This window comes from Rhineura floridana, chromosome 15 (assembly GCF_030035675.1).
Source record: "Rhineura floridana isolate rRhiFlo1 chromosome 15, rRhiFlo1.hap2, whole genome shotgun sequence".
Lineage (NCBI taxonomy): Eukaryota > Metazoa > Chordata > Lepidosauria > Squamata > Rhineuridae > Rhineura > Rhineura floridana.
The window spans coordinates 7,612,307-7,626,999 of record NC_084494.1 but is presented as its reverse complement, the minus strand read 5'-3'; the positions used below and the strand labels follow the sequence as shown (position 1 = coordinate 7,626,999).

General features: G+C 45.7%; 1 protein-coding gene across 1 annotated transcript in view; it reads left to right on the top strand.

Annotated features, from left to right (window-relative positions):
• TINAGL1 (tubulointerstitial nephritis antigen like 1) overlaps positions 1 to 12,200 on the top strand; it is a 53,026-nt gene extending 40,826 nt beyond the window's left edge. The window contains exons 11-12 of the mRNA XM_061597027.1: positions 4,769 to 4,811; positions 10,819 to 12,200. Coding sequence (XP_061453011.1) covers positions 4,769 to 4,811; positions 10,819 to 10,962 — 187 coding nt within the window. The 3' untranslated portion in view covers positions 10,963 to 12,200. The remainder of the gene's footprint in view (positions 1 to 4,768; positions 4,812 to 10,818) is intronic.
• The last annotated feature ends 2,493 nt before the right edge of the window (positions 12,201 to 14,693 follow it).

The following is a 14,693-nucleotide window of genomic DNA, read 5'->3' as shown; positions in this document are numbered from 1 at the left end:
GTTTTGGAAAGTGTGAATTTGATAGATTTGGCTTGAAATGTCAACTAAATTGAAATTCTTGCCCAGGCCTAGCACATAAACTCATGCCTGGGCATATGAGGCATCATTCCTGCCATTTCTCAAACTGGATCTGCTGAGATATAGTTTAGACCGGTAACAGAATATTGTCAAGACTATGAGAGAGCCAGTGAAGTATAATGGTTAGAGCAGCTTTTCCCAACCAGTGTGCCTCCAGATGTTGTTGGACCACAACTCCCATCTTTCCTGACCATTGGCAATGCTGGCTGAGGCTGATGGGAGTCGTGGTCCAACAACATCTGGAGGCACACTGGTTGGGAAAGGCTGGGTTAGAGTGTTGAAGTAGGCCTTGGAAGACCAGGATTCAAATCCCTGCTTTGACATAAAGCTCAGTGCGTGGGCCTGTCAATATCTTTTAGCCTAGCCTACCTCACAACATTGATCTATGGGTAAAATGAGGAGAGGGAAAGCCATGTGTGCCATCTTGAGCTCCTTGAAGGAAAGGTGGGATAAAAAATGCAATAAATAAGTAAATACAGTAGGGCCTTGCTTATACGGCAGGTTAGGGACCAGGCCTCCGCTGTAAAGCGGAAATCACCGTAAAGCGGAACCCATTGACTATAATGGGTCGTGTCGCGTGAAAATGACGCGAAAATGCCGCAAAAGCACAAAATCGGCTTTAAAACAGGGAATTTCCCTTAATTGAAAGCCACCGCATCAGCAGAACGCTGGAAAACAGAATGCCGTAAAGCGGGGCCCTATTGTAATACTTTCCTAATATATGCTTACTTCCTGCCTTCCATCTTGGTTCTCAAATCAGTGGTGGACAGGACTGTGGAAGGATAAATGAATACAGCCTGTAGCAGAGGAATAGAGCCTTAAGCAATGCACAGCCATGGCTGCCTGCTATGTGATTCCCCACCACCACCACACAAAATACCATATGGAGGGGAGGGGGCTTTAACAGCACTGGTACCTCTTTGGCAGGATGACGAGGGGTGATGCCCAGCAGCAGTCTGTGAGCTTCCTGCTACTGTAGTTTCCACAATGCCCAGGTGTCACGTTGGTTCAGGCACTGTGAACAATTTAAAATGGGCCCAAAGCAGGAATCAGCAGGGGTGGGTGGACCCCAAGCCTGGCTGAAGGAACGTGATCGGTGGTGGTGGAGCTGGGCACTGCAGTGATTCTTCGTATGAGGTGTTCCAAGCATCTCCTTATTTACATCTGTGAAATGGGCAAAGGGATGGAATTCTGCACATGTAGAGTCACAAGCAACGAAGACCATCCGGCAGAGAGAGTGATTTGGCAGCTGGAATAGGTAGGCAGTCGACTCCCTTTTCCCTGAGCTGACCCACCCCAGAGACTGCTATGCCTGCCTCATCGACACAAGCTTAATACCAGCCTCTGAGCCATCCCATCAGGCTATAGGAGCAAGATAGAACGCCAGGGCCTCTCCACTGGCTTTGCTGAAAGCCCAGCTTCAGCAGGCCTCTCCCTGAAGCCATCTGCCATTCTGTCAGATTGCAAGAGAGGGAAAGAGATGGGACTGCAGGGCCTCTCCAGCCCCTCTGCTGAAACACCAGCAGCATTTGGCTCCCCTCCACATTTTCCATTGCTGCTGTTCACTACAAGAGCTCTGTAACTAAGTGCCTGAGCTTGCCCCCCCCCTCCCCGCCTGAGGGCAAGGATTGTTGTCTTCTCACTTATTAACTGTAAGCTGCTCTGGGAGCCTTTTTCTGGGTGCAAGATTAACAATGCTAATAATAATCATTTGGGTGGGGCATGTGACCTCATGGGCGAACAAGTCAGGAAAACAGCAAAAATGTACGCTAAACCTTGGCACCAGGCGGCCCTTTGAGTCTTTTTAATTTGACTCACAAGCTGCAAGTCCACAGCGTGTTGCCACAGTTACCCATTCCAACACGGAGACCAAAACGCTCGGAGATGGGCAACGGCCTCTGCACGGAATGAAGGAAAAAGCTGAACCATGGGGCCAAGCCGAAGAGAAAAATTCAGAGGGCTCCCAGCCAGCCAGTCCATGCAGTATTTTCCACTTTGGCGTTATCTCCTCAAACTGTTTGCAGAAGGAAATGACAGACCAGATTCTGAGCTAATCAGTAAAGAATGAAATGGGAAACCCCTTCAAGACAGACGCCAAGCCTGCTTTGCAAACACCTGACCAAGAGCATAGGGCATCCCTTCTCAGTTTCAGGAGCGACAAAAGAAAGTACTGCTACAAATTGTTGCCACGTGTTGTGGTCTGTGAGGCCACTAACTTTGATGGCTTTATAAGGGGATTGGACAAATTCATAGGGCTGTATCCCTGTTTCACTCAAGAGTATACCCACTGAAATAAATGGATCTAAATTAGTCATGTTTATTCATTTCACTGGGTCTTCTCTGAGAAGGACTAATGTGAGATACAATCCACAGAGCAGTGGTGCTCAAACCTTTTCCACCACAGATCACTTGAAAATTGCTGAGAGTTTGGGCAAACCACTTAATGATTTTCCTGACTGTTGTAGCAATTGTAATGCGCTGCGCTAGATGCTGTATGATTTTTAATGGCATTTTTATTGCTTCTCTTATTTATTACATATTGTATTTTATTGTATTATGATTTGAGTCCCGTAGAATTCAAATTGTAATGCAATAAAATACAACATAAAAATAACAATTAAAAATCAATGTAAATATTTTATGTGATGGACGTGCCATCTCCCTTCTTCAGCCACCAATCCACAGGCACACCACAGACCATCTGAACGAAGCTCATGGACCGCTGGTTGGTCCGTGGACCACAGTTTGGGAACCCCTGCCATAGAGGATAAATCTACCAGTGGCTACTAGACATAATGTTTATATGTAACCTCCAGGTTTAGAGATATTATGTCACTAAATACCAGTTCCTGGGAAGTAACAATACGAAGAGGACCGTAGTTTAGTGGCAGAGCATCTGCTTTCCACGCAGCAGAAGGCCACAGGTTTAATCTCTGGCATCTCCAGGTAGGGCTGGGAATGTCCCCTGCCTGAAACTTTGGAGCGCTGCTGCCAGTCAGTGCAGGCAGCATTGAACTAGGTGGGCCAATGGTCTTTCTTGGTATATGGTACCTTCCTATATTCCTGAGGGCTGTTTCCTCCATGCTGTGCTTGTAGGCTTCCCAGAGGCATCTGGTTAGTCCATTGTGGAAAACTGGATGTGGGATTCCAGGAGTTACGTCCTTCTAAAACCAGAAGGATTAACTTAATAAGAGCTGGTACAATCTACTAATCAAAGAGATAGCAATGCTTCATTTTAAGTGAAACTTATTTTACTGAGGAAGGCCGTCATAAAACAGTTTCCTGGCATGTTAAAGAAGGGATGCTGTAATGGCCCCAGCAGCACATTTTTCCAGATTTTACGGGCCTTATCAAATTTAGGTAAAGTGCAGTAAAATATTATCACTCACAGCTTCATTTGTAAGTAGGGATAGAAGATCTATCAAGTTTAGGTCCTCTCATTTCTCATTTTTCCAATCTTAAGTTCACTTTGCCACATTTCCACACTTCAGTCTGCTTGTAAAAACAGTTAGTTTGTTTTGTTTTTAATAGTAATAAGAATTCATGAAAATTCACCAGCATTTTAATGCACACTTTCCCCTAATATACAAAGTTTTATACATAGTTTTTTGGTTGGAGAACAGCATTGCAAAATGTGGAGAAGTGCAAATTTCAAAAGGTAGCTATGTTTGAGGTTGGGTATTGTTTTGGGAACTGTGAATTCGGTAGGTTCACATAAAAATGAGAACTGTACTGAATTTCTCCCCCATCCCTGGTTGTAAAACAAGGAAGCAATTATATTCAAATATTCATGTTCTCATATAATTTTATTGCAATGTTATTTCAAGTGCATTCTAGACAGGCAAAGGAGGACCGCAGTCTATCTGTCTCTGGAGAAGATCTTTCAGGAAGCATGTTCATTTCTCTGAGAAGCTAGTCAATGACTTCATACTGCATGAGTGCGTGAGCTGTGCACCCCCGATGTCCATGCTGTTAGACAAGCTCAACTTCATTATAGATCTTAAGTCGACTTGGCATTCTGTTTATGTGATGAATGCAAGTCATTGTGGTTAATACTGGTGGTTTTAATTTTTTAAAATTTCCTGAATCCTCCCAAAAACGTAACATATTCAGCTAGGGATGCTGAGAATTCAGTTGAATTCAGATTTAGCACCAGATTTTTCAGTGGTCCACCTATTCTCCATCTTTGCAAAATGATCCTGTTTGCTCCGAACTTCAGCAGCTTTCCCGACACTGGATTTTTTCTCCTCAAACATTCCCTCAAATATATTTTAATGATTTTACTCACAGCACAGGGGTACAGCTTTCTCTCTCTGTGTGTGTCACCCCCTTCCACTCAATTCAAGGTCCAAGTGGGGAGGAAGCAAGTCAAGCCTAAAAGAGCCTATTATAGTGGGGGAGGACGCAAAGCCACTTTCCTTTCAAAATGTTGATACTTTTTGAACTATTGATATTAATATTGATATTTTTGGAAGAAAAACAAATCAGATGATAAAAGCAACGGATAGTGGACAAGGTTGAAAGGTTGCAAAGGATTTTTGCATTTCAGTCTTATTATTTCTTTCTTTAAAATATTTCTTAACCATCCTTCATTGGAAGATGCCAGGGCGGTGTACAAAAAGGTGACTACAACTATTCACATATTAGGAGGACCACTCAACAAAGCTATCCCTTTCATTTTCTGTCACAGGTGGGGAGAAGAACATATGCCTGGGTCAAGTCAGAAATACTGGGTGAGTACTGCTGTTTCTTAATTAGGAATTGCCACAAATTTATATATTTGTTTATTTAAAGTCATTTATATCCTCTGCCTTTCTTCTGTCATAGAACTCAAGGTGGCATAGATGGGGTTCCCAGTCAGGGCACTTCCAGATTGTCACTATTTTGAGGTGGGATTCAATCACAACCCAGCAAATTCAAGCTCCACATTTCTAGCTGATTTGGAGCTCTTGTGAAACAGTAACAAAAATGGTGTGGATCTGCCCAAATACACTTCCCCCAAACATCAGACTTTTTGCAATAAGAAAATGATAGGGAAATGCACTGGAAAATGTGGGATAACGTTTGATGCCCCACAAACAAATCAAGCTGAATGTTCATTAAACAAGTTGTCTGGAAGTGACCCAGGGGCGTCACTACCGGGGTGCAGAGGGTGCAGTCCGCACCCAGATGTTACCATGAGGAGGGTGACACCCAGAGCCACCCCGCCCCGCGCCGTTGCCCGGCAAGGCTGCGCCAACTCCTCCTCGGAGGCGGGCGGGCGGGGCAAGGGAGGCGCGCCAGTGTTCCCAGGCCTTCTCTGGCTGGGTGCCCCTCCCGTGCGTGCCCTCCCAGGGGCATAGATGGGGTGGCTGGCCTCAAGTGCACGCGCACGCAAGCCCAGCCACCTCGTCCATGCCCCTGGGAGGGCGCGCACTGGTGGTCCGCACCCCCCCGTACTCCTGCTAGTGACGCCGCTGAAGTGACCTCAGCCATCCATACACCAACCAGACCTAATTTTTTTTAGCTTCATTAAGTGGCTGCATCATGTGCCTTCAGTGCATCTGTGGAGCTTTTTGAAGAATTCTTTCTTATCCTAGACATCTGTTTCTCCTATTTTCACCACCCCACCCCAGATACCACCACCACCTGCCTTCTTCCACATGGGTGGAGATGCTTGGGAGCCACCAAAGGATATCTTAACTTTTTTTTTTAGAGCTGCTTCTAATTCCTGAGATTGGTTTCCATAGATAAGAACATAAGAACATAAGAAGAGCCTGCTGGATCAGGCCAGTGGCCCATCTAGTCCAGCATCCTGTTCTCACAGTGGCCTACCAGGTGCCTGGGGGAAGCCCGCAAGCAGGACCCGAGTGCAAGAACACTCTCCCCTCCTGAGGCTTCCGGCAACTGGTTTTCAGAAGCATGCTGCCTCTGACTAGGGTGGCAGAGCACAGCCATCATGGCTAGTAGCCATTGATAGCCCTGTCCTCCATGAATTTGTCTAATCTTCTTTTAAAGCCGTCCAAGCTGGTGGCCATTACTGCATCTTGTGGGAGCAAATTCCATAGTTTAACTATGCGCTGAGTAAAGAAGTACTTCCTTTTGTCTGTCCTGAATCTTCCAACATTCAGCTTCTTTGAATGTCCACGAGTTCTAGTATTATGAGAGAGGGAGAAGAACTTTTCTCTATCCACTTTCTCAATGCCATGCATAATTTTATACACTTCTATCGTGTCTCCTCTGACCCGCCTTTTCTTTAAACTAAAAAGCCCCAAATGCTGCAACCTTTCCTCGTAAGTGAGTCGCTCCATCCCCTTGATCATTCTGGTTGCCCTCTTCTGAACCTTTTCCAACTCTATAATATCCTTTCTGAGATGAGGAGACCAGAACTGTACACAGTATTCCAAATGCGGCCGCACCATAGATTTATACAACGGCATTATGATATCGGCTGTTTTATTTTCAATACCTTTCCTAATTATTGCTAGCATGGAATTTGCCTTTTTCACAGCTGCCGCACACTGGGTCGACATTTTCATCGTGCTGTCCACCACAACCCCGAGGTCTCTCTCCTGGTCGGTCACCGCCAGTTCAGACCCCATGAGCATATATGTGAAATTAAGATTTTTTGCTCCAATATGCATAATTTTACACTTGTTTACATTGAATTGCATTTGCCATTTTTCTGCCCATTCACTCAGCTTGGAGAGATCTTTGTGGAGCTCTTCGCAATCCCTTTTTGTTTTAACAACCCTGAACAATTTAGTGTCCTCAGCAAACTTGGCCACTTCACTGCTCACTCCTAATTCTAGGTCATTAATGAAGAAGTTGAAAAGTACAGGTCCCAATACCGATCCTTGAGGGACTCCACTTTCTACAGCCCTCCATTGGGAGAACTGTCCGTCTATTCCTACTCTCTGCTTTCTGCTTCTTAACCAATTCCTTATCCACAAGAGGACCTCTCCTCTTATTCCATGACTGCTAAGCTTCCTCAGAAGCCTTTGGTGAGGTACCTTGTCAAACGCTTTTTGAAAGTCTAAGTACACTATGTCCACTGGATCACCTCTATCTATATGCTTGTTGACACTCTCAAAGAATTCTAATAGGTTACTGAGACAGGACTTTCCCTTGCAGAAGCCATGCTGGCTCTGCTTCAGCAAGGCTTGTTCTTCTATGTGCTTAGTTAATCTAGCTTTAATAATACTTTCTACCAGTTTTCCAGGGACAGAAGTTAAGCTAACTGGCCTGTAATTTCCGGGATCCCCTCTGGATCCCTTTTTGAAGATTGGCGTTACATTTGCCACTTTCCAGTCCTCAGGCACGGAGGAGGACCCGAGGGACAAGTTACATATTTTAGTTAGCAGATCAGCAATTTCACCTTTGAGTTCTTTGAGAACTCTTGGGTGGATGCCATCCGGGCCCGGTGATTTGTCAGTTTTTATATTGTCCATTAAGCTTAGAACTTCCTCTCTCGTTACCACTATTTGTCTTAGTTCCTCAGAATCCCTTCCTGCAAATGTTAATTCAGGTTCAGGGATCTGCCCTATATCTTCCACTGTGAAGACAGATGCAAAGAATTCATTTAGCTTCTCTGCAATCTCCTTATCGTCCTTTAGTACACCTTTGACTCCCTTATCATCCAAGGGTCCAATTGTCTCCCTAGATGGTCTCCTGCTTTGAATGTATTTATAGAATTTTTTGTTGTTGGTTTTTATGTTCTTAGCAATGTGCTCCTCAAATTCTTTTTTAGCATCCCTTATTGTCTTCTTGCATTTCTTTTGCCAGAGTTTGTGTTCTTTTTTATTTTCTTCATTCGGACAAGACTTCCATTTTCTGAAGGAAGACTTTTTGCCTCTAAGAGCTTCCTTGACTTTGCTCGTTAACCATGCTGGCATCTTCTTGGCCCTGGCGGTACCTTTTCTGATCTGCGGTATGCACTCCAGTTGAGCTTCTAATATAGTGTTTTTAAACAACTTCCAAGCATTTTCGAGTGATGTGACCCTCTGGACTTTGTTTTTCAGCTTTCTTTTTACCAGTCCCCTCATTTTTGTGAAGTTTCCTCTTTTGAAGTCAAATGTGACCGTGTTGGATTTTCGTGGCAATTGGCCAGTTACATGTATGTTTAATTTAATAGCACTGTGGTCACTGCTCCCAATCGGTTCAACAACACTTACATCTTGCACCAGGTCCCGGTCCCCACTGAGGATTAAGTCCAGGGTTGCCGTCCCTCTGGTCGGTTCCATGACCATCTGATCTAGGGAATAGTCATTTAGAATATCTAGAAACTTTGCTTCTTTGTCATGACTGGAACACATATGCAGCCAGTCTATGTCCGGGTAGTTGAAGTCACCCATTACTACCACATTTCCTAGTTTGGATGCTTCCTCAATTTCATATCTCATCTCAAGGTCTCCCTGAGCATTTTGATCAGGGGGACGATAGATCGTTCCCAGTATTAAGTCCCTCCTGGGGCACAGTATCACCACCCACAACGATTCTGTGGAGGAGTCTGCCTCTTTTGGGGTTTCGAGCTTGCTGGATTCAATGCCTTCTTTCACGTATAGAGCGACTCCGCCACCAATACGTCCTTCCCTGTCCTTCCAATATAGTTTATATCCAGGGATAACCGTATCCCACTGGTTTTCTCCATTCCACCAGGTCTCGGTTATGCTCACTATATCAATGCTCTTCTCTAAGACAAAGCACTCCAGTTCTCCCATCTTGGTTCGGAGGCTCCTAGCATTAGCCTACAGGCACTTGTAAGCAGTGTCTCTCTTCAAGTGTCTTTGGCACTTGTGGTTAGGCCTGTGGTAATTTTGCTCTTCTGAATTTATATCCTGTGCCCCTGCTCTCACAATGCCTACTTCCGGGCCTACCCCCCTCAGGGGCCCTCCCAACTGGCTGAAACCAGGCCTGGATTTCCCACACTGTCTGAACAAACAACCCAGAACGTTTAGCACAACCCTCTTCTCAGACTCAGAAGTTTGGGCAGAAAAGGTCAGGTGGAGGTGGCCTCCAATCATGTCCTCTTCGCCACTCAAACCAGTGAGCCCAGCCTTACCTAGGAAGGTTCTCCAGGAGCTGCTAGGCCTTCCCATGCATCCTGCTCCAGCTGATGGCTATTCTTTGCAGGTCTGGCAGGTTTCCATCGGTCAGGATTGAGTGGTCTGTGGCACACAGGCTAGTCTGAATCTTTGCCTGGAAGCTTTCAAGTCCCACATCTGAGAGGCGCTGTGAGCTTTGAGTTCTCCTGTTGGTTATTTCTTTAGGATAACCGTCAGTAGCAGACAAATTGACCTTTTCTTATCCATCATCTGGAGATATGAGAAGAAACTTTGAGAGGTTACATTAATCCTGGGGTCCCCAATATGGCACTCCTGGGCACTATGGTACCCTCAGATACCCTCCTGCTCCCCCAATTTTTTAGTTTTAAATTGAAGTGTGGTGGTAGTGGCGGTGGGGTGTTTGTTTTTTGCTTTGCGGGTCTGTTTAGTTGGAGGGGTGCCTATTTGGGAGGGTGTACATTGCCTTTTTGTCTGTGTTTTTTTTTGGAGGGTGTTGTAAATTTATTTATTTATTAAATTTATATCCTCCCCTTCCTTCCAATAGGAGCCCAGGGTGGCACCTACTGTGATAGGGGGTGGGTTTCTGAACACTGCCAGATTTCTTCTGTGAAATGGGCATTGTGAAATGGGTATTGGGTATTGTGTGGTGCCCACAACAGCTTCTTAGATTTCCATGTACCCCTGGGCCCAAAAAGGTTGGGGATGCTGACTTCTGGCTTCTAGTCCTGGAAAGACAAGTGACCAAAACTCAGTACAGGAAACCAAAGATGTGTTTGTTTTTGTGACGTACAGTAGCCTGTTTCTGTAGATGTAGAGAAATGAAAGGGAACACCAGCTGTTTAATACAGCAGTGGGGAGTCTCTGGCCTGTGGGCCTAATTAAGCCCAGCAGGGGTCCTGATTTGGCCCCTGAGGCTGTTTTCCCAAGCTATGTCCACCCATCCCACACCTGATGTCATAGATGGACAGGTAAAGATGCAGTTGTAAAGTTATAATCTGGAACCTTAAAATGTGCTCCTGATTGTTCCTTGGCAAGTGAGGTTTGTATTTGGTGCCTTTTAAATTTGACACCAAATGCAAGCCCTGTTGGAATTAGTTACACTCCGGAGTGTAATGTTGCTCAGGAACTCTAAAGTGTGGTCAATTCTGGCTTAAAGACAGTGCTGATCAGCTGACTGGATACTCCAGAATGTAGCTGATCCCAGCAGAGCTTGAAGTCACCAATGATTACCTGATTGGCACTGACCAAGCAGTGCTGCAAAGGAAAAATGGGTTACCTGACGTCATGATGATGCAAGGTGATTTGACAGGTGGGTACCCCTCTGCCTTCCAAAGTGGCCCACTAGAGATAGGAGAGGTCATGATCCGGCCTGCCAGGCTGAAAATGTCCCCCATTCCTGTTTTAATGTGAGAGCTGGCATAGCAAAGCAGTCATGAGGCTGAGTTACAAAGCAGGAATTCCCAGTTTGAATCTTGCCTCTGCCATGAACTCACTTGGCAGCCTTAGGTGAGCTTCTTTCTTTCTCTCTACAAGGTGGGGAAAATACTGGCCTACCTTACATGGTTGTTGTAAGGACTGCAACAAGGTTAATGTGCATATGAGCTCTACAGTGCTATGCAAACGCATAATGGTATTTTGTTGGGAGCCCTTTGCAGTTAGTGATACCTTCTTTGCAACTTTGTGTTCCTGGCTTCAGATCGCTGCCAACTCCTGGGGCAAGGACTGGGGGGAGCATGGCTACTTCCGCATTGCCCGTGGAGCCAACGAGTGTGAAATCGAAACCTTTGTGGTGGGTGTCTGGGGCCGGGTTGGAATGGAAGACATGCACCACAAGAAGTGAGGTCGAAAAGCTCACCTTGCACCACGTCACCAAAGAGAACTTCCTTCCTTCTCTTGCCTGCACCTTTCTTTTCTAAACAACAAACTGAGATCAGGATCAGTCACAGGACAACATGCAGCTCACTCTGACCACTGTCTCTAATGGGAAAGGCGCTTCACCACATTCTGAGCTCTACGCAGGACTGGGTGAGGCCTAGAACTGTCCTTGAGACATTGGGCATGTAAGGAACTTTGGATGCCCCTTCCTTGAAACTTTGGAAGCTCTTTTGGAACTCAGTGAACAGCTGCGAAGGGGAAAATTTTGTCAGAAGGGACCAAGGGAAGTAATTCAGTCTCACTCCCCCTTACAGCAGAATCCTCCAAGCCTTTGTTAGCCCACATGCTGAAAACCCAAGCATACCACAGAGACACCCGAAACAAAAAAGGAAGACCATGCCAAGATTGCCCGATGAGGGACTCGAGGAAGTGAGCCAAGCTTCATGCTGTATGGGAGGGCAATCAGCCTCTCCTTTTCTGTGGGTATCCAGAAGTCTCTTGCACACCAGGCCAATTCCTCAAAATGGGGCTATTTTGGAAGTGTTGGTTCTTCTCACCTGATGTTCCACAGAGGTTTGGGTAAGGAACAAGCCTCTTTAGAGGAATTGTTCACTGGCAGCCATTGTAACACAAAGAGTTGGCGACTTCTCATGCCAAACCATTTTGGGCCTTAGGCGGCGTGGGATCTCCCATTAGCTGCTCTTCCTCAAGCATATACATATGCCAGTCCTATGGAGATGACTACAGAAAACAACCAGGTCTTACAGCCTCACACACATTGTCTCTCATAAACACTTCCATAGCTTGTTTCCTGGCTGCTCTGTAATTCCTGTTGCTTTACCTTGGCCTTTCCAACATACACTAGAAAAGGAGGAATCTCAAACCTCCAGCATGCCAGGGGATGCCCTGATGAACAGAAGAGTCTGCCCAAATCTCAGGAAATGCAGGAGATCAATGGTTGCTGTGGTTTTTGAGAAGACAATTCTAGAACTGCTCAGCAAGGCCCATAATCCTTGGTGGATCAATCCTGAAATGGAAATGATGCCCAGTTATGGAGCAGAATAATACTGTGGGCTTTTTAAGATGACTTTGTTGAGGCATGTGAAGAGTTAATCTGAATGATGGAACAAACTGCTTTTTTTTAATGGTGGTGTATCTTATGATTCCTAGTGATCACTAAAACTGACAATAGTTTTCAAGAGAGCTGGTATGGCAGGGACATTGTCCATGATATCCACACTCATTGTGTTTGTTCTACGGTCATCTCTGATCAGATGAGTTTGGCAGGTTTTTGAAACCTGACAAAAACAATCAAATGGGGGAGGGTGAGTGTGTATGTTATAAGAAACCTGGGGCCAATGCTGAAAATGACCACCCTTGAGCCAAGTTCTCCATAACTCAGCGCCTTCAAGAAAAGTGTCAGAAGTGTTCTTCTGACATTGTTAAGCTGAACACTTCCCAGCTCCTGCCAAGAGTGGCCAGTGATCTGGAGTGGGGAAACAGGCTGTGTCATGATGTCAGGAGGATGCAGGAGAAGTTGTGCTGTGTAGAGGGAGAGGCATGGGGCTCCAGGGTTTCTTTATAATGGGCCGTTCCACCTGAAGACCATAGTGGAGTGACCTTGCACCTTGCAGATGATTCCATCATACCACTTTCTGCTAGCTTGAAAAAGCATTTACCTGCCTGTAGGCAGAGCAAACCAGAATTAGCCCCCTTGTCCGGCTGGAGCCTCCTATCCTTCCCCTTACACAAAGCCGTTTATCCTCTCTTCCAAATTAGAAAATAGGAAATCCTTTTTCTCCTCTTTCTCCAGCCCACTTAAAAACCCATGCTGTTTTCTCATTTCCCCTCTGAGATCCGTTACAAATACAGCCACTCTCGTGGCTGAATAATACACAGTTTTGCTGACATAAAGAACTCTGTGCATCAGCCCATACTTTATCTGCATTGAAAGCCTTCATTCTTCCCCATCCTGGTCTCACTCTACCCCGATCAGTTATCCCTGTCCCTTTCTTTCAGGTTTTAACTTCTGTCTCTGAGCCTTCTGTACAGGATGTGGAGGTCTTTTTGTGCTTAATCCCACCCTGGCTTAGCTGTCCCATTGTTGGGAATTTGGTGCGGATGAAAGGGGGCTTTAGCCAGACGTCACGGCTGGTTCTGTCCGGTTTTGCAAGCTTCACAAGTGTCAGTGTAAACACAGGGTCTCCCCCCATTCATGTGAAGGAAGCATAGAGAAAAAGCACACATTAAAACATTCACGCATGACTGAGACAACAAGGCTTTAGAATAAGTGCCTGTTCCAGCAGTTATCTTCTCATGGAATAAAAAAAGCCGTTTTTAACAAGAGGAAGAAGCCAGCAAGTACAAACACTCAGATCAAAGGAGGAAATGGGAGGTCAGGGTGAGGGAGGGGATTTTCTGAGCCTGGCTTAGATCTCACCGAGGCTGTACCACTTCAGACTGTGGGTGGGGGCTTAGGAGTCTGATGCATGGACTGATCTATGCACATTTAAAAGAAAAAACATGGAAAATAAGAATACCAGGGAGAAAGCTACGCTTTAGTTTCCAAGGTGAAAATGAAATGGACTGCCTTCAAGTCGATCCCGACTTATGGGCGACCCTATGAATAGGGTTTTCATGGTAAGCGGTATTCAGAGGTGGTTGGCCATTGCCCTCCTCTGAGGCTGAGAGGCAGTGACTGGCCCAAGGTCACCCAGTGAGCTTCATGGCTGTGTGGGGATTCGAACCCTGGGCTCCCAGGTCGTAGTCCAGCACCTTAACCACTACACCACACTGGATGGCATTTTTTATTTTTGGTGTGAAGAAGTATTCCTCCACTCTCAGTCTGAAGTGGTATAACCCAGACACAGGTTGGAGATCTTAGTGAGAACTGGGCCTTTGTGGGAATGCAGAACAGAGCTGTCAATCTCTGCCGTCCACAATTCTATCCTAGGTTGACATGCTGACCTCTACATGGTTGGCAGCAGTGACTGTAAGGAGCTGCCTGGATTATTATGCAACCCATATTCTGTACTGATGTGTGCAATCATTGCGGGCAGGATTCTTCTACTGTTTACTTCCTGGGCAAAGCTCCGCTCCTTCCTCTTTCTGTAGCAAAGCTTTTGGTTTAAAAATGAAATGAAATGTGAATTAGCATCAATACATCTGTGCACCTGTTGTCTTAAACCCTGTAGCCCTCTTCTTCCAGAGAACGTTTGGCTTGGTTCAGACATGCTTCAGTTCATTTTGCTACACCAAGTTGCTGTACACTTGATCAGTAGCTGAACGTGTGAAGTTAATTGGCTTCATGGAAAAGTACCTCACTGAAGTTTTGTGGAGAGAGGGATTTCTCTTACGTCCTTGACGCATGCAGTGTGTTCACATTGGGTGTATGTGCGCTATATAGCACCCTTCCCCTGCCAGCTGTGTATCTTCTGCCCCTGGTTGGGTACCCTATGCAGGGTTGGTGGGGTGGTAGTGGGAGGTGAGTGCACAGTGATGGGGCTGTGGCTGTATATAGCACAGCCCTATGACATCCTCCTCACACATTCATTTAAGATGTGAAGGATGGGACAGAACGTCCCTAGGGTCTGTGACATTTATCTGCAGTGGTCCATTTAAACACACAAGTCATCATTTGCTGCAGCTATCAAGTGATGAAAACATGTCACACCTGGGGCCATGTGTACACATGCG